The sequence below is a fragment of the Lithobates pipiens genome, unplaced genomic scaffold, assembly GCF_037356315.1.
Source record: "Lithobates pipiens isolate NorthernLeopardFrog02 unplaced genomic scaffold, aLitPip1_a1.2 Scaffold_8, whole genome shotgun sequence".
In the NCBI taxonomy this organism is placed as follows: domain Eukaryota; kingdom Metazoa; phylum Chordata; class Amphibia; order Anura; family Ranidae; genus Lithobates; species Lithobates pipiens.
The window spans coordinates 127929264-127949263 of NW_027507903.1; the positions used below are offsets into that span (position 1 = coordinate 127929264).

General features: G+C 45.4%; 1 protein-coding gene across 2 annotated transcripts in view; it reads right to left on the reverse strand.

Annotated features, from left to right (window-relative positions):
• Window positions 1-5808: 5808 nt before the first annotated feature.
• The window catches only part of LOC143963249 (ciliary microtubule associated protein 1A-like), a 44369-nt gene continuing 30177 nt past the window's right edge, over window positions 5809-20000 (reverse strand). For both annotated transcript variants that reach the window (XM_077472824.1, XM_077472825.1), the window contains exons 3-7: window positions 14963-15166; window positions 14767-14868; window positions 7149-7270; window positions 6915-7055; window positions 5809-6026 (exon numbers count right to left, since the gene is read on the reverse strand). In XM_077472824.1, the coding sequence (XP_077328950.1) occupies window positions 5934-6026; window positions 6915-7055; window positions 7149-7270; window positions 14767-14868; window positions 14963-15166 (662 nt within the window). In that variant the 3' untranslated portion in view covers window positions 5809-5933. The remainder of the gene's footprint in view (window positions 6027-6914; window positions 7056-7148; window positions 7271-14766; window positions 14869-14962; window positions 15167-20000) is intronic.

Sequence of the window (20000 nt, forward strand, 5' to 3'; positions counted from 1 at the left end):
TGCGTTCTTTTTTTCTCACAAATAGAGATTTCTTTTGGTGGTATTTGATCACCTCTGCGGTTTTTATTTTTTGCGCTATAAATAAATAAAGCCTCACAATTTTGAAAAAAAAAAAGCTATATTGTTTTACTTTTTGCTATAATAAATATCCCCCAAAAATAAATATTAAAAAAATATTTTCTTTCTCAGTTTAGGCCAATATGTATTCTTCTACATATTGTTGGTAAAAAAAAAAAAAAGTGGTGTATATTGATTGGTTTGCGCAAAAGTTATAGTGTCTACAAAATAGGGGATAGATTTATGGCATTTTTATTATATATATTTTTTTATTATTAGTAATGGCGGCGATCTGATTTTCATCTGGATTGCGGCGGACAGATTGGACACTTTTGCCACTATTTTGGGACCATTGACATTTATAAAGCAATCAGAGCTAAAAATAGCCACTGATTACTGTGTAAATGTCACTGGCAGGGAAGGGGTTAAACACTAGGGGCGATCAGATTTAAATGTGTTCCCTCAGAGTGTTTTAACTGTAGGGGGTGGGCTACCTAGGCCATGACAGAGATCACTGCTCCTGCTGACAGGGAACAGTAGATTCTGGTCATGTCACTAGGCAGAACAGGGAAATGCCTTGTTTACATTTCCCTGTTGTACCTCTCCTCATCGCGATCGCGGGTCACCGGCGGACATCAATACCGCAGGTACGCGCCCGCTAACCCGGGATTATGAAGGGACGTACGGGTATGCCCTTTTGCGTACCCGTGCCATTCTGCTAACGTACACCGGTGTGCGGCGGTCGTGAAGAGGTTAACTTGTTTACCTGTTAAAAAAAATTATTGTGTGTACAGATCTAAACATATTTATGTTGTTATATGTTTATGTAGCGTTTTAGTGACCCAATATGTGGGTGATGAGATTTGCTGTTTTGGACACTAGTCCACAAACACACCAGTCCATCCAGTTCAACCACACAAAAAAAAAAAAAAAAAATTCATACAATCCCATATACCCAATTCTATACCCACAGTTGATACAGAGGAAGGCAAAAAAAAAAACAAGCAGACCATGATCCAATTTGCTAAAGCAGGGGAAAAAAAATTCCTTCCTGATCCCCCGAGAGGCAGTCGGATTTTCCCCCGGGTTCAACTTTACCGATAAATGTTAGTACCCAGTTATATTATGTACACTTAGGAAATAATCCAGGCCTTTCTTAAAGCAATCTACTGAGCTGGCCAGAACCACCTCTGCAGGGAGTCTATTCCACATTTTCACAGCTCTTACTATGAAGAAACCTTTCCGTAATTTGGAGATGAAATCTCTTTTCTTCTAGACGTAAAGAGTGCCCCCTTATCCTCTTTGACTGTAAAGTGACTAACGCAACACCAAGTTCACTATATGGACCCCTTATATATTTGTACATTTGTCATATACCCCCTTAATCTCCTCTTCAAGAGTGATTAAAAGTTCCTCTAATCTTTCCTCATAGCTGAGTTCCTCCATGCCTCTTATCAGTTTGGTTGCCCTTCTCTGTACTTTCTCCAGTTCCCCAATATCCTTTTTGAGAACTGGTGCTCGAAACTGAACTGCATATTCCAGATGAGGTCTTACTAATGATTTGAACAGGGGCAAAATGATATCTCTCTCTCTGCAGTCCATACCTCTCTTAATACAGGAAAGGACTTAGTTCGCTTTGGAAACTGCAGCTTGGCATTGCATGCTATTATTGAGTTTATGATCTACCAAAACCCCAAGATCCTTCTCCACTATGGATCCCCCCAGTTGCCCCTCTAGTATGTATGATGCATGCATATTCTTAGCCCCCCAAGTGCATAACTTTACATTTCTCAACATTAAACCTCATCTGCCACATAGTCACCCAATTAGAAAGAGCATTGAGATCGGCTTGTAAATTGGAGACATCCTGTAAGGACGTTATTTCACTGCATAGCTTAGTGTCCTCTACAAAGACAGAAAAGTTACTTTTGATCCCAGACCCAATATAATTTATAAATATATTAAAAAGTAAGGGTCCCAGCACTGAACCTTGAGGTACACCACTGATAACCTTAGACCATTCAGAGTAAGAATCATTAACCACTACTCTGAAGTCTGTCTTTTAGCCAGTTTTCTATCCATTTACAAACTATTTCCAAACATGTAGACTCACAGTGGTAACGCACCGCCATGGATTTGGGGACTGAAAAGGTCCGTTGCGGGCGACCCCATTCTTTGTAAATGAACTTGTCAAAATAAGTCAGATACGGGAACACCTTAGGTGAACGTGCTGGCTTACGGGACCCAAAAGGGACCACTACATCAGCAGAGGGATCTGCTGGCTCCTGAATCTTCAGGGTATTACGCACAGCTGTGATTTGTGCTCCAACAAGCACTTTGTCGCGCACGGACCCAGACGGGGACTAATTCTCACTGTCCAAACGGTCCTGGTCAGCGTCGTCTGACAAGACAGAGCAGGGGTCACCAGCCTCAGGGCCCGAGTCTGCGTCAGAGCTCTCCCCAGAGGACGGTGGAGTAGGGGCCGCTTTTTTGCACCCTTCTGCCCATGTGCTGCCTCCATCTTGGCAACAAACTAATTGAGGACAGCCGTCAGGGTGTCCAAGGGCACTGCGCAGTCCGCAGGTGACCCGGTTGCAATTGCCTGGATTTCAGGGGAAGAAACACCAGTTTCTGAAGCCATGCTGACCCTACCCTGTCTGCCACCCGAAGGGGACTTAGGACAGTGACAGTCCCACCCTCTTTATTGCCGTTAGCTGAGGGACTCTTTCCCGCAGGACTCAATACCCTGAGGGGTTCTGCGCTATCCAGCAGGTAGTGCCTGTAGTCTCTGTTGGCTCCCACGTGCAGAGGAAACAGTGCTGTGTTGGTGGAAGCAGCTGCAAATGGCGCTGAAACCACTCTGAAGTGTGCTCAGGCTTCAAAAAATGGCCGCCTAGCGTCCAGCACAAGGACATAAAACACAGCTAAAATGGCCATCAGGAGCACATGCCACCACTAGAGAACACTGAAAAACGTGTTCAGGCTTCAAGAAAATGGCCTCCGGCATCCTGTATAGGGACAATCACATGGAAAATGGCCACCAAAGCCCAGGAGAGCATTTGTGCAGATAGTATTGTACTTAAAGCGGAGGTCCACCCTAAAAAAAAACATAAACATGCTCCTTTAAAATACATTAAAAAACATTTGAAAAAAACGTTTTTACGTGCCAGAAATGGCTGTTGCTAGGCAGAGTGTCCTAATCTGCCACTTCCTAGTCCACGTTCTTGTCCTCCCTTGTGTTGTCTCCCAGGAGATGGGGCGCAATGTCTTCTGGGACGCCCAGTAGACAGGCGTCCATTCACAAAGCGCTGTGTGACTCGCGCATGCGCATTAGGAAACGGGCAGTGAAGCCGCATACTCCACTGCCTGTTTCCCTTCGTTAGGATGGCGGCTCTGGCACCTGATCCTGTGGACAGATTGGCCTCGGGGGGCCGACATCGTGGGCTCTCTCGACTGGTAAGTGTCCTTATTAAAAGTCAGCAGCTACAGTGTTTGCAGCTGCTGACTTTAAAAAAAAAAAAAAAATTGCGGCTGGAACACCGCTTTAAGGTAAATCCTGGGTCTTTGCCAAAAGTGGAAACATTTCAGAACAGGTCACAGGAGATCATCCTGCCAACCTTTTGCTCAAACCCTTAAGGCTCCATGCACACTGAAGCTGATAAACTGCAGTTTATTGGCGTTTGGGCGTTTTTTGTAAAAGCCCATAAACTCCACTCTATGTTAGCCTATGTGTCCATGCACACATGGACGTTTTTCAGCTTTAATGAGCAGTGGAGTTTATGGGCTTTTTTCTGAACGCCAGAAATTCGCGTTCAAAGTGCCGTTTTTCAGCGGCAAAAAACGACAAACGCTCATTAACGCTCGTTCATTAGTGTTCGGCATTCTATTTTTCAATGCATTGTGGGATTTTTGGAGTGTCCTCTGTGTATTTTTATAAAAAACGGCCATTAACGCTAACGCTGTAAAACGCTCATTAACGCTAGTATAAAACGCTGTTAAAAGCAGGTTTTTCAACCAGCGTTTTCTGCCAGCAATCTGGCGTCCAGAAATAGCTTTTTTGAGCTTCAGTGTGCATGGAGCCTTAGGAAAAAAGGAGGAGCTGTTTCACAACTTAGACGTTAGACGTACCCTATTGCATTACTTGGAAGTTAACAAAAGGTTTTAGATCCTCGGACTCGTTATTTGTTTTTTTTGCTGGGAACAAAAAAGACCAACAAGCATCAAAAAAGTCAATTGCTAGATGGCTTAAATCGGCTATTTCTGTAGCCTATTCTCAGATGGGTCTATCTCCCCACCAGGAATTGGAGCTCATTCAACAAGAGCTCAAAAAACTGGTGCCATCCCAGATCAAATTTGTAAGGTGGCTACGTGGTCAAGTTGCTTAGCGTTCTTTTCAAAGTTTGGTGGAAGAAGTGTTTCCTATTGGCACGTGGGAGAAGCCACACTCTCAGGTGCTGTCCTTAAAGACTCATGGAAAAAAGTTACCGGTAAGTCTAACTTGAATTTTCCTAACAAGTTTCTTGTGTTGGACTGGCACGTTATGATATCCTTGTGGTCCTCAGAATAGACTGGTGATATTAGATATTGCTTGGATAAAGTTATATAAAAATGGGACTGATGACTACAGCAATGTAAAAAAAAAAAAAAAAATTATATATACTGTGCTGTTGATTATATATGTTACTAGAGATTCTTTAAGTGTTACTTAACCCAGGACCCTGCATTCAAAATATATGGTTTGGTCTCCCACAGGACACAGAACATGGATAAACTGCTAAATACCTTTTCTCATCAGCCGTATATAGCAGTCTTGTGACTTCCATCAGTGTCCAGCCAAATGCTGGTTAAAGCTTGTAGGAGGAGTTTTCTGAGACTGCAAGACCTCTGACCCTCTGTCTGGACAGTGCTAATTGGCCCTTTGCTAATCACATGCACTCTCCCAAAAAAAAAAAAAACCTCTCTAGCACTACACACCAAACTGAACATGTGCAGTCTGACTCTATAGCCTGTGTTATCGGGAAATTATTAGGAGTCAGTGGAAGGAGGGGAGGATCAGAGGAGACTCAAACAGCTTTTTTACACAATGCGGAGGATTAACCCCTTAGGTTCCACAGTGAGTATAACAAGCATGCTTTACTGCATATAAAGACAAATGTAACTGTTGTGGGTTTAGTAACACTTTAACCACTTGATTTGTTAAATAAGAGAATAAGAAATTTTAACTGGCACCATATGACATATAGAGATAGATATATAATCTCAAATTTGATTCTTAAACGCATTTTCAGTTAGAACTGTGCAACATTAGTTTGGCACAACTACAACTGGTTCTGGGATTCTACTTGACACACAGGTAGGTAAATCAGAGTTCTAGCCATATACACATCTCCTTTTAACCCTTTTTTGGCCTTTATCGGAGGTGAAAATCGGGCAAAAAGAGCTGCAAAAAAATAGCGGCTCTCTACCGCCAATGCCCAGGTGCTGCCAGTGTGAAAGTGCCCAAAGGGAAACAGAAAGTGAAGTGAGTCATGCTGCGCTTTCTGAATGGTCCTGCTGTCTTCTAGGACCTGTGTCTCCCAGAAGACAGCAGGGGAGGAGGAGGGGCTGGAAATTTTGTAGTTCGGCACACAATTGTTGTGATCTTACCCAGAAGTTGGAGCTGGTACCTGGTTTTGGGAAGGGGAGGAGGAAGCAAAGAAGCAGAGCTTCTTCTTTGGGGTCGAGATCTGCTTTACAATAAAAAAAAAAAAATTTGTTTTACCAAAACGAATCTGTATTTTAGTTGTACAATTTTAATTCTTAATAGCAAAACATAGCTTTGCTTTTCTATTCTGTTCTTCCTCTGACAGTAGGTCTGTACTCATAGACTTTGCTGTTTAGTCTTCTACATCCACAATCAATGGAGCAACATACTCTGAGTGTCTGATTCCAAAAGAGATCTGAGGGGCTTGAGGTCGAGACAAGAACACCTGAGGAGAAGGACAAAATGTGAAGCACACTTAACATCTACTGTTACAATCCAGCAACAAGCTCATACTGTATGTGTAATTCTGAATATGATCCCGCCTTCAGTTTGCATCTGCTGTACACTGCTAAAGTTTTGTTTCACTCTCTTACATATTGTTGTCACCTTTGGTATATTTTTAATGGAATATAAAATATACAGGTGCACTGAGCATTCCGCTGCTAACGGCGTTATGCAGTTCGTGGCGGCTCCCGCACGCATGCGTGGGAGTGACATCATCGCGGCTCCAGCCAATCACAGCGCCGGAGCCACGATACCCAGAAAGAAGATGGACGCTCCGTGGAAGAGCGGACAGCGGTGACATGCGATGCATAGTAGCCCATTCTGCTTTACCTTTGTAGGGAAACAAAGAGAGGAAGTAAACCCATCAGGGTTTACTTCCACTTTAACGTTAACTTTAGTGTATTTTTTACAGAAAATTTGAGTTTGATATACCATTTTGCTAATATTGTGTGACAAACAATTGGAGCTACCACCATTTTATTCTATATTATCCAGGGTCTCTGCTTAAAGAATATATGTATAATGTTTTGGGGATTTTAACTAAGTTGTAGACCTAAAATATATATTTTTTAAACGTGCAAAAAACAGAAATGGCTCTGGCAGCGAAAGTTTAAACAGAACAGAACAAGGCACTGAGCTACAGCATTTAATATACACCAAAGCCTCTCCTTCACTAAAACACATTACATTTCTATTTACACTTTCACAGCATTACTCATACTAAGAACACATTTAAATTTGCATTTTTTTCCCTAAAATGCGCAGCAGATTCAGGAATATGATTCCATTGTTGAATATTGGTTAATCTCAATATTATTAAAAATCTTACCTTTTCTGGACTATAGGTTCCTGGACCTGGTTTTTGTGTGGTGTCTTCAGGCAGGAAGTTTCTGGCGGTCATACTGTACTGTGGAGATTTATATTTATATGTTGATGGCTCAACAGCGTGGTAGGTTCCAGGTCCTGGTGTCTGAGATTGGAGAAATTACATAGATATTTATACGATATAGAAGGCAAAAAAAATGTAGGTATTACTACAGACAGAAACTATTTGACTGCTTACTTTCTGAAGATCTTCGTGAAAGCTTCCAATCCTGCTTCGTCCAGTCATAGAGAAGTTTGGTGCTGATGATTTGGTAACAATGTTTGGCCCAAACACAGATGGAAGTGTATATGTTGCTGGACCTATAATACATAAGGAAAAACCTTGCTGACAAACAGCCCCAGAAAACACAGGGTACGGTCTGAGATAGCAGATACTTGTGGCCTGGGCTTGGGGCTTCTGGTCTGATAAAAAGGGCTTCAAAGGAAGACAACCTTGGCCTGCATTCTGGATACCAATAATTTGGGGGTTCTGGAGTTTGACCAGGGAAAGAGTGGGTAGGTTCCCTGATCACCACACTGTCCACTTAATTATAGGTTTTGTGTCTGGTGACTTATTAAAAGGCAAGTAGTTCTAAGCAGAGAGATAGATCTGAAGGGGTACATACTTTTGACTGTGGGACCCTGAGTGTGGCATCTCTGTAATTTCAGGGGCCATGTCAAACTCACCTGACAAAGGATTAGAATTACTGTATTTGGTGAACCTCAAACTTTCTATACTTGGTGAAGAAATGCACATCTGTTTCCATGGTGTTGCACCTCACAGGCAGGTTGCTACCCCCTATTTGGTGAACTGGTTTAAGGCATTCTATCTTGTAACAAATTTTGTGATATACGAATTTGTGTTAGCCTCAGTGATGTTAAAGGGAACCCATGCAGGACTAAGTGAGATGTTAATGGATGAGCTGCAAGTTATTTTTTGTTTGCATTTTTATTTTAATTATTTCATACCCACATGCACTAGTTGATGGGTTAGGGTCCCAAAGTACCTAAAAACTATTTATGCAGGGCAAATAGGTTGCACGTAAGCCCAGAAGAGCCCACTGCTACTCAGAACTAGACATCAGTGCTTTGGTTGGTATATCCCATACTGGGGACTTTTCCTATTATGACCCCAGTGCTGAAGGCATGTAGACTGGTATCAGCATGGCTTGGACTGCATGTGCATTGCCAACTTGTCTTAGGTATACCAGTCCTTATGTCATTGTGCTAGGCTATAAGCACTGAAAATAATCAGTTTTTTATTTAAAAATAAAACATGAACATATGGCGAGTGCAAGTATCAGTGAATGTACTGACTGGTCCAACATTATCTGCTAAGAAGCAGCTAAAGTATTTCAGACATTCCCCCAAGCTGAACATGTGTCAAGAACAAAATTGCTGCATCATTATGTGGAGGCTGTTCTGGCTGTATTAAATGTAAAAACGTTCCCTGAAGACTGACGGTCAGTAGGCAAATTAAAGCTGAACTCCAGATATGACCTTAACTGTATAGTTACATTGGTCCAGCTTGGACTAATGTAAGTAGGCATATTTCAGACTTGATGGATTGCTGTGGAAGTTGACAATCACTGTAGCATTTGGCGCTTCTACAGGGATCGCCTCTATCTTCCAGTTCCTGTACCAAGTAGCTGTCCCACTGCAAACTCACCACAGCTGCCCCACTGCATACTGACCACAATTTCCACAAAGTAGAGTTTTTGACACCACCAACCCATCTCTCCACCTTGTCCAAACAGTGAACATATTGTATTAATTGAAAAAATTCAACGCATTCTGTGAATGGTGGCGGGGCCGAGCAAGTGAACCCCTGTGATCCTAGAGCAGCCACTTGCCACAAAACCTGTAAGATAGCAGAGGTCGTTGTAGTCAAGCAGGTATGAAATATGCATACTTACATTGCTTCAAGCTATGCAATTAACAATGTAGCACCCTCTAGTGTGTGCTAGAAGTTAGTAGAGTGTAGGTAAATTTAGTATGGCTTAGGGCCAGAGTTCAGTGACTCAGGGCTGGATAACTCATCCCAGCAGTCTTTCTGGTGCCCTCCCCTGTTTTCTGGGACATTGGAGAATGTTTTGGACATAGTGGGTGGAGGTTAGGAGGAGCTGCTAGGCATAGTTATGAGGGCCTCAGCCAATCCACAGTAAGGGCTGCCAGGGGGCAGGACACCTCATAAATAGGCATGAGTCATGCCAGCAGGGGCAGTCGAGATAGAGATGAAGTGCTGAGGAGGCTGTTGGTGGACCTCTGGGTTGCCCCTAGTCTGGGGGGGGGGGGTGACCTTGGGCCAGGGCTCGGGTGCTGGAAGGATCCTGCCAAAACACATGGAGGAAACCCTACCTGAAGACATGGGAGGAAGGAAAGAGGACAGCAGGACCAGGTCAGCACTACTGAGAGATCTCCTGAGAGTCATCCGCGTGGGTTGGTGAGCGTCAGGAGGACTGTGGTGGAAAAGTTAGCCTGGGGGGTTAGTAAAGGGGCAGTTGCAGTAAGGTGGGTTGGCAGTGCCTGAAGAGGTGGTGCTGGGATCAGTGGCCACAGGAGGAAGAGTACAAGCAGGACACTGTAATTCTTTTGCTACACATTCAAGGGGCCTCAGGTTCCTGACTGTAATGGTGAACTGCCTTTAATCTGACTGAGTGATTGTCAGATATTCACACAGTGATCCAGTTGGGTTCTGCTAGCAAGTATGTGCCGGAGGAAGAAGTTGAGCTGTATAAAGAGACTATATTGAGAGATTGTATATAGGAAGAGTGTCCTGCCAAGTTCTGCCAAAAGTTAAGTGGGCATCCCTTAACCTCCCATCCCTATCCAAGTTATTACCCTCAATAAATAACAAAAACAAAGTCACTGACTTTTCTCTGTCTCTGAAGTGCCTGTGAAAATTTGGTGTGCCTGGCTGTGCAGGGTGGGGGATTCCAGTTTAACTGCTGCTCCTTATGCTGCGTACACACGATCAAACAATCGGGTGGAAAAGTCCGGCAAACTGAAGTCCGCCGGACAATCCCCCGTGTGTAACCTCCGGCATACTTTTTTGACTCGAAAGTACGGCGGACTTAGAAAGTAGTTTTGCACTCCAATCTTCCCGCCGGACTCGCATTTCGGCGGACAATCCGGCCGTGTGTGTGCCAGTCCGCCGTACTTTTGAAATGAACGGACTTTTCCCGCCCAGAGAAAAGTCCGCTTATTCGAGCGGGTCTCCAGGTAGGCGGGGCCCGCGAAGGAGACGTCGCTGGCCCCGCCACCTGGTATGGACTTAAAGGGGAACCCCAACGCTGAAAAAAATCGGCGTGGGGGTCCCCCCCAGGTCCACATCAGACCCTTGTCCGAGCACGCTACCCGGCCGGCCAGGAAAGGGGGGGCGAGCGAGCGCCCCCCCCTCCTGAGCCGTACCAGGCCGCGTGCCCTCAACATGGGGGGTGCCTTGGGGAAGGGGGGGGGCGCGCGGCCCCCCCACCCCAAAGCACCTTGTCCCCATGTTGATGAGGACAAGGGCCTCTTCCTGACAACCCTGGCCGTTGGTTGTCGGGGTCTGCGGGCGGGGGGCTTATCGGAATCCGGGAGCCCCCTTTAATAAGGGGGCCCCTGGATACCGGCCCCCCACCCTATGTGAATGAGTATGGGGTACAATGTACCCCTACCCATTCACCTGTAAAATAAAGTACAAAAAAAACCACAACACACAAGATAAAATAGTTTATTGCACAGCTCCGGGTGTCTTCAGTCTTCGGGGGTCTTGTCCCCCTCTTCGGTTCTTCGGCCGGGCCAACGCGCCTTCTTATAGCTCTTTTACAGGCGGTGGCCCTGTCTTCTGTCGTCGTCGCCGCCGCCGCCTTCCGTTCTTCTTCTTCTTCTCTTTCTTGTCCTAGAGATGTTGACTCGACGCTCTCTCCGGCCACAATGCCAGGGACGCGCTGCGCGGCGACTTATATAGGGACAAGGGGTGGGGTCATCGGTTGATGTTACATGGGTTGATGTCACATGGCGACAGTCCCAGCATCCTCCGGGACTGTGACATCGTAAGGGGGTGGGGTCACCATGTGACATCAACCGATGACCCCGCCCCTTGTCCCTATATAAGTCGCCGCGCAGCGCGTCCCTGGCATTGCGGCCGGAGAGAGTGTTCGAGTCAACATCTCCAGGAGAAGAAGAACGGAAGGCGGCGGCGACGACGACAGAAGACCGGGCCACCGCCTGTAAAAGAGCTATAAGAAGGCGCGTTGGCCCGGCAGAAGAACCGAAGAGGGGGACAAGACCCCCGAAGTCGGAAGAAGAGGCCGGCGGCGAGGAAGAAAGCTGGGCTCCTCCGCTAATAAAAGAGCTAGAAGAAGATAGCGGAGGATTCCGGCGAGAAGACCCCCAAAGACGGAAGACCCCCGGAGCTGTGCAATAAACTATTTTATCTTGTGTGTTGTTTTTTTTTGTACTTTATTTTACAGGTGAATGGGTAGGGGTACATTGTACCCCATACTCATTCACATAGGGTGGGGGGGCCGGTAGCCGGGGGCCCCCTTATTAAAGGGGGCTCCCGGATTCCCGATAAGCCCCCCGCCCGCAGACCCCGACAACCAACGGCCAGGGTTGTTGGGAAGAGGCCCTTGTCCTCATCAACATGGGGACAAGGTGCTTTGGGGGTGGCCGCGCGGCCCCCCTTCCCCAAGGCACCCCCCATGTTGAGGGCACGTGTCCTGGTACGGCTCAGGAGTGGGGGCGCTCGCTCGCCCCCCTTTCCTGGCCAGCCGGGTAGCGTGCTCGGACAAGGGTCTGATGTGCACCTGGGGGGGGGCCCCACGCTGATTTTTTTTCGGCGTTGGGGTTCCCCTTTAAGTCCATACCAGGTGGTGGGGCCTGCGACGTCTCCTTTGCGGGCCCCGCCTACCTGGAAACGCGCTCGAAATGAGCGGACTTTCCTCCGCATGTGTGGGGGAGTCCGTTCATTTCAAAAGTAGGGCGGATAGTACGGCCGTGTGTGGGCAAGTAGCTCGTTCGGAAAGTCCGATGGACAGTCTGGTGGGAAGTCCGCCAGACTAAGTCCGTCGGACAGTCGGCTACGTGTGTACGCGGCATCAGGGGATGTGCTGCAACGTCATACCTGGAGTTCAGCTTAAAGTAGCTGTTTTTCTATTGCTAAATCTGAAAAAGAATACGTTTTGAGTGTTCCCATCTGTAAATTACATACCTCCTAACTCGAAAATACGAGAATCAGGGACAAATTAGGGTAATATAGACCTGCAGCGAGCTTAGCGCACCATGGCAAAAAAAGTGGATGTGGTTACATTGCGGTGAATATTTTTTTGTAGGGCTCAATAAGAGCCTGATTAGAAACAATTAAACACAACCTAGGAAATAGGTCAAAATAAATTCACTAACTGTACAGACTGCCCCCCGTTCCCCCACACACACTGCCCCCCCCCCCTCTGTATACACTGCACCCCCCAATACACATCCCCACCCCCTTCACACACACTTTTCCTCTGTACGCACTGGGTTAAAGCTGACCTGTTGGTATTTACTTGTTGGAGGAGGCTCTGAGTCAGTGCTTTCTTGATGGATTAACACTGGTTGGTGTTCCAGCAAAGTTCCTGCTGCAATCTTGCGGCTACTTGCCTGCGCTCATTTCCATCCATTCCCTCTCCCTTTCTCAATGTATACATGTCAGCCATGCCCCCCCCCCCCCCCCCCCCTCACCATAGGGACCTCATTGCTGTTGGCTGAAAGCAAGATGGGGGGCTGGAGAGGAAGATCTTGCACTGCAATGTATGTTGGTGGAGCTAAGTGGGGTAACTGAGTGTTTTGGCACTGGGCTCCAGGACACAGCCCTGCACCATAGGATACCAGGATTTTGTTGAAATATTGTGACAGTCTTCTGGAATCTGGGACTGTTGGGAGGTGTGCAGTTACATGCTTTAATGTGGACCTCCAGCTGTGGGTAACGGTTAAAACTTTTATTGTGTTTTTGTTGCTGCATGTATCCCAGGAAGGGGATTCACTACAAATTTCTGTCCCAGTAAGTGTTGTCTTTGGGACAGAAAGTGAAGACAATATCAAAAATTTTACAGTTGTCACTTGAACAGTAGTGGATTTGTAATCTACCAAAAAACACTACTATTTTAGTGAATAGTTAAGGTAAGATTTTGCCATACTTTGAGAGTTTGTGTCCTATTGTGACCCTGGGACAAGTGTTTTTTTGAATGGCCATTCATCTCCTTGTTCAAATACCGTTTTCCTCATAGTTACCTTAGCAATTGTTTTCTTTATTAAAGCTACTTTCACACTGAGGCGCTTTAAAGGCGCTACATCGCTAAAAATAGCGGCTGTATAGAGCCTCTCCTGTCTCCAGTGTGAAAGCCCAAGGGCTTTCACACTGGAGCAGTGCGCTTGCAAAATGGTAAAAAAAAGTCCTGCAAGCCGCAGCGCTGTAGGAGTGGTGTTACTCTTGATCCCTCTACAGGCAAACCTTTTCTAGTTGTCACTTAAAGCAGTGGTTTTCAACCATGTCCTCAAGTACTCCCAACAGGCATCTTTTGGGAATTTCTCTTAGATAGCTGTCCAAAATACCAAGCCATTGACTATGATTTAAAGCACCTGTGCAAGATAAAGGAAAACCTGCAAACATGATCTGTGGGGGGTACTTGGGGACAGAGCTGAGAACCACTGATTTAAAAGACATTTATCTGACATTTTGGGGTATTAACCACTTCCCACCAGGCCACTGCATATGTACGGCCAGGTGGGCACTCTCCTGAGTGGACGTTCAGGAACGTCCCTCAGAAGGAGGGGGATAGCGCGCGTGGTCCCGTGCAGCTGCACGATCCCGAAGCGCTTGTGTCACCCGGACACGGTGCATCTCAGATCGGCAGGAGGGCTCTGTGATTGGCCCTCCTGATCACATGATGGCCATGTCCAACCACAGCCGTCATGTGATGTAAACAGAGAGCCGGTTGCTAGGTGATCGGCTCTCCTCTCCTCACACATTAGTTGTCGTGAGTAGAGGAGAGTGGATCGCTGCAGCCAGCTGGTGAACCGTGTGTGAGCTGTGTTTTTACAGCTTTTTACACACTGATCACCAGCATAGTAACACAGTGTAAAACACATTTCCCCACACACATGTCCCTAAAAACACCTGTCCTCCACATATGTCCCAGTAAAATCACATGTCCCCAATGATTATCTGCACACATATGTCCGTGATCACCTGCGCACATCTGTACATGATCATTTGCGTACATCTGTCCATGATCACACAAACCAAATATTGTTTTTATTGTTATTATATTGTTATTATAGTGAACATCCGCTTGCTCAGTGGGGATCGCTCCGTCGATCCCCACTGAGCAGAAAGATGGCAGGTCCGTCTCTACACACTGTGCAGGGACGGACCTGTCAGAGTCCGTCGTCACTCGCAGACGGATGGAAAAGTAGGTTTTTCCTCCGTCACACTTTTTCAGATTTTTTTACCAAAGACATGTAGCAGAATACATTTTGGCTTAAATTTCTGACAAAATTCGATTTTATTGGATTTCTTTTAAAATAGAATAAAGAAAATATTGTTTATTTTCCAAATTTCTGCTCTTTTTTTTCACAAAAAATAAAAAAAACGGAGTCGTGAATAAATAGCACCAAAAGAAAGCTCTATTTGTGCAAACAAAATGATAAAAATTTATTTTGGGTACAGCGTAGCATGACCCCGTAATTGTCACTGAAAATGCAAGAGCACTGAGCTGAAAATTGGCCTGAGAAGGAAGGGGGCGAAAGTGCCCGCTATTGATGTGGTTAAATGTCACACATTTAGCACTTACCTGGTGTTTGGTCATTGCTAAATGTCTTTGTTCTTGCCCCTATTGAATATTGTGGTGCTGACCGATAAGCATATTTCCCAGCACGCTCAGGAGTGTAGCTACCTGTTAAAAGACACACACAAGAGTTAATTTGGAAATTTATAAAAGCTCTATATTGCAAACTGAATTTCATGCACAGAACTTCTTATAATATCACCTGGTCCTGGAGTTCTGAAAGTATTTAGATCCTTGGGTCTTCCATAGAGTGAATATGCTGGTGTGCCATCTCTGCCCCTCATGGTGATATTAGCTGGCACCAAATACCCTGGTCCTGGGGAGCAGTTATCAACAAACTTGAAGCGCCGGCTACCAAAGCTATATGCAGGTGCTCTGTATTTACTAGGATCATGCTGGATGTAACCTGCAAAGAGATCCAAATGAAAGCAGTTTCAGGGAAAGTATTTACTTCAAATTTACGGTAAGATAATTTTTTCATACCGTATTTGCCCATTGAAGCCCCCGACAACTTTTTTTTTTTTTTATAACTACAAGATAAGTAGTCTTAGCCTTGAGAGGTTGAAGAGGGCATGGTCAAGTCCAAACATTATAAACCTATACAGTTTAGGAGATATTTACAAAAAGACAGGCACCGCTGTCTACGGCGCATGCGCCGTAGACAGCGGCATGCAGGCGCACTGAGCTGGCTGCAGATCACTGCGATATGCCACTCGTGTCGGCTCCTGTGTGCATGCGCGAGAGTGACGTCACCGTGGCTCCGGCGAATCACAGTGCTGGAGCAGTGAGACCCAAAAGTCACTCTAGGATACATGGCAGCGGCGAAGATGAAGATGGAGGACCGCTTCGGGGGCTTCGTTCTCAGGTAAGTTATTCATAATGAGCTAGTATGCTATGCATACTAGCTCATTATGCCTTTGCCTTGCAGGTTGCCTTTTTTTTTTTTTTAATAGCCTTTACTTCCTCTTTAACAATACCCGGTCACTATGCAGTGAACCATTCCCACTCGAGGATACCATACCTACACTGTTTACCCAATGACCAGATTTAGACCGGCGTCAAGGACCTCAAAACGCTCATACAGAATATAACAGCCATAACACAAACATCATCATAAAAAACAAAAAGGGCGGGAGGGAGGGATGTTTGTTCCTTGATTCCTGCTCTGCAACTGCTAAAGCCCCACCCCCTTCCAGCAACTAATACCCTCTGGGCTCCCCCCATCTCCTTTTCTCCACAGCTAATATTTAATCCTGGCTAAACAGACAGTATTTTATATTAACCCTGTGTTGACTGGATACCCTTACCACCCTGTCATGTATCCCCTCCGCTGATTTTGTGCCTGCTCAGCTACAGTCCTTTTTTGAGTAGGGTAGCTAAGAGCTAACCGTCCAACTGACCAAATACTCCAAGAATATAAAAAAATAACACCCCCTTATTTAAATAAGAACCACACAACACATAGGGTGGGGTTAAATGGCGGAACCGGACCCTTTATTAACATAACAGCTTTATTTAAATAACTAACATAATACTTAACATAATAATTGTGACCTACTCCATATACATTTATTTTTGAGATCCTTCACGGTACCATATACCCCTAACACATTTGGTGTCTGAGGCACCAGCTAGCTGAGTTGCCACCCCAGTCGCAATCTACTGACTCAGGGCCTACACCCAACTAACCTCAGTCACATAGGATTCTTAACAATACTCGGTCACTGTGCAGTGAACTATTCCCACTCGAGGAAACCATATCTCTGATGGTTCCCCACTGTTTACCCAATGACCAGATTTAGACTGCCATCAAGGACCCCAAAATGCCACAGCGATAGAGGTGTAAAGCCTTACACCTGCGCGCCCTGCCACACATGAAAAGCCCGCTGCAAGCCATCTTCCAATCCCAAAAACCAAAGGTCCATACCCACTGCGTTGAGGTTCCCCCCCTGTCACCTCTCAGGAATTGCCAAGTATCAGACTCCAACTCTAAATGTCTGCTGACCAGACCCCCATTCCTGACCACAAACCTCCTCACCTCCTTATTGACCTTGACTCTGGCTTTATTAAGTTTTTCCACAAATCTAGCCTTGTGTCATGCCATCCGGGCCACAATGTCCAATCAGAGTATGATAGTGCCTGGAAAAGCACTGCGAAGCCTGAGAAAATAAAATTTGCTATCTCTGATCCATTCCCTGGAAGATCTAATGCCCAAGTATGATGATGCATGTATGCATGTATGTTGAAGATAGCCGGGGCCCTGTCCAGCCTAGCAAAACGGTTAACCTCTGGGACCACCTGACTCCAAAGCATGCCCCGCACACCGATCCATCAACACTGCCTAACTCCGAGGGGAGGCCTAATTGCCTAGCCTCAGGCCTGACCTCCACCCTTCTGGCACCCCAAAAGATGTATGACTGCCCCAGGATCCAAACGATACAATGCTGACCTGTAAAGAAACAGAAAACCACAGTACCATCTACCAATATGACAAACCAACTGACGTACAACATAAAAAAGGGGGTAACAAAGACAGGAAGAAGGGAAATCATAACGGCCACTTAGGGCCTAAAATAAGTGAGGCCTGACATTTGGTAAAATCCCTCACACCCTGCAACTTGTACCAGAGGACTAAGCCCGCCAATTTCCGGCCCACGGATGACGCTGACACCCCCATAACAAAATTACGCACCACGAAGTATAGAACCACGGAGGAAACTTCCACCCCGGACTCCAACCCTCCTACCTCCAACAGCATTGCACTCCATTCCCTGGAGTATGCCTGCCACGTTGTGACACTAAGGGAATCCTGAATCAATCCAGTGGCGACTCCAATGCGATCTTCCACAGATCTAACACATGACTGGACTTTTCGACAGACTAGGTCCGATGGTCTTCCCGACTGACTTTCGGCAGAGGTCCAACGGACTTTCTGAATGAAACGGGCTTGGCCACACATGACCGGACTAAGTCCATATGAAAGTCTGTTTGTTTTGAATGTGATGACGTAAACGGGACTAAACATGGAAGTTCAATAGCCAGTAGCCAATAGCTGACCTTGCCTCGTATTTGGTCCATCGGACTAGCACACACACACACGAACAGTTTTTGCGATTTCTAGTCCGTCTGACTTGAGTCCGTCAGATAGATTTGAAACATGTTTTATTACTAGGTCTGTCAGACTTTTGGGGAATTCTGCCGCAAACTCAGATCGTGTGTACGCGGCATTAGAGAACCTTAGTTAACAAACAGCACCACAAAGGCCAAGAAACACACCAGATAGGTCAGGGATAAAGATGTGGAGAATTTTAAAGCAGGGTTATGTTATAAAAAAAATATCCCAAGCTTTGAACATCTCACGGAGCACTGTTCAATCCATAATCCAAAAATGGAAAGATTATGGCAAAACTGCAAACCTACAAAGACATGGCCGTCCACCTAAACTGGCAGGCCGGGCAAGAACAACATTAATCAAAGAAGCAGCCAAGAGGCCCATGGTAACGCTGGAGGAGCTGCAAAGATCCGCAGCTCAGGTGGGAGAATCTGTCCACAGGACAACTATTAGTACGGCACTCCACAAATCATGGAAGAGTGGCAAAAAGAAAGCCATAAGCGGTCCCGTTTGCAGTTTGTGAGAAGCCATGTGGGGGATACAGAAAACGTGGAAGAAGGTCCTCTGATCAGATGAGACCAAAATTGAACTTTTTGGCCTAAAAGCAATGTGCTATGTGTGGTGGATAACACTGCACATCACCCTGAACATTCTATCCCCACCATAAAACATGGTGGTAGCAGCATCATGTTGTGGGGATGCTTTTTTTTTAGCAGGGACAGGGAAGCTGGTCAGAGCTGATGGAAAGCTAGATGGTGCCAAATACAGGGCAATCTTAGGATAAAACCTGTTATGCCCTGTACACGCGGCTGGTTTTCCCGTCGGAATAAACTCTGAAGGTTTTTCCGACGGAACTCCGCTCAAGCTGTCTTGCATGCACATGGTTACACCAAAGTCTGACCGCGAAGAGCGCGGTGACGTACAACATGTACAACGGGACTAGAAAACGGAAGTTCAATAGCCAGTAGCCAATAGCTTCTGTCTCGTACTTGCTTCAGATCATGCATAGTTTTTGGTGCGTCGGAACAGCACACAGATGAGCGGTCTTCCACATAGGAATTGGTTCCGTCAGAAAAATATAGAACATGTTCTCTTTCTAGGTTTGTCAGAATTTTCGACGTAAAAAGTCTGATGGGGCATACACACAGTCAGAATATATGATGAAAAGCTCTCGTCTGACTTTTTCTGGTGGAAATTCTGCTTGTGTGTACGGGGCATTAGAGTCTGCAAAAGACTTGAGACTGGGGCGGAGGTTCACCTTCCAGCAAGACAATGACCCCAAACATACAACCAGAGCTACAATGGAATGGTTTAGAATAGATAAAAGCATATTCATGTGTTAGAATGGCCCAGTCAAGGTCCAAACCTGAATCCAATTGAGAATCTGTGACAAGACTTGAAATTGCTGTTCCCAGACGCTCTCCATGCAACCTGACAGAGCTTGAGCTATTTTGCAAAGAAGAATGGGCAAAAATGTCACTTTCTAGATGTGCAAAGCTGGTAGAGACATCCCCAAAAGACTTGCAGCTGTAACTGCAGCGAAAGGTGGTTCTACAAAGTATTGACTCAAAGAGGCTGAATACAAATGTACGCCATACTTTTCAGATATTTATTTGTAAAAAGTTTTGAAAACCCTTTATCATTTGGTCTATCACATAAAAATCCAATAAAGCACATTTACATTTTTGGTTGTAACATGACAAAATGTGGAAAATGTCAAGGGGTGTGAATAATTTTTCATAGCACTGCATATACCTGAATTCGATTTTTATGGTTGTTATTTATTATTGCAATTTAGTGATGCCTTTCTATATTTATATTTGTGATTCTGTATGATGCACTGTATATACCATCTTTTAAGGTGAACTGCTTTATCTGTATACCGTTGTGTAATTAAAGGAAACTCTGGCTTATTGTTTTTTTTTATATGTGCCTTGAGATCATCTTCAAACATTTAAGACCCCTTTCACACCACACCGCCCATAGCGTCGGCGGTAAAACACCGCTATTTTTAGTGGCGTTTTACCACCAGATTTCACCAACCTGTTGCCTTAGTTTGCAACAGGTTTAAAGATTCATATTTGTCTGTTCTAGTCAGTACAAGCAATTGCAAAAAAAATGGGCATAT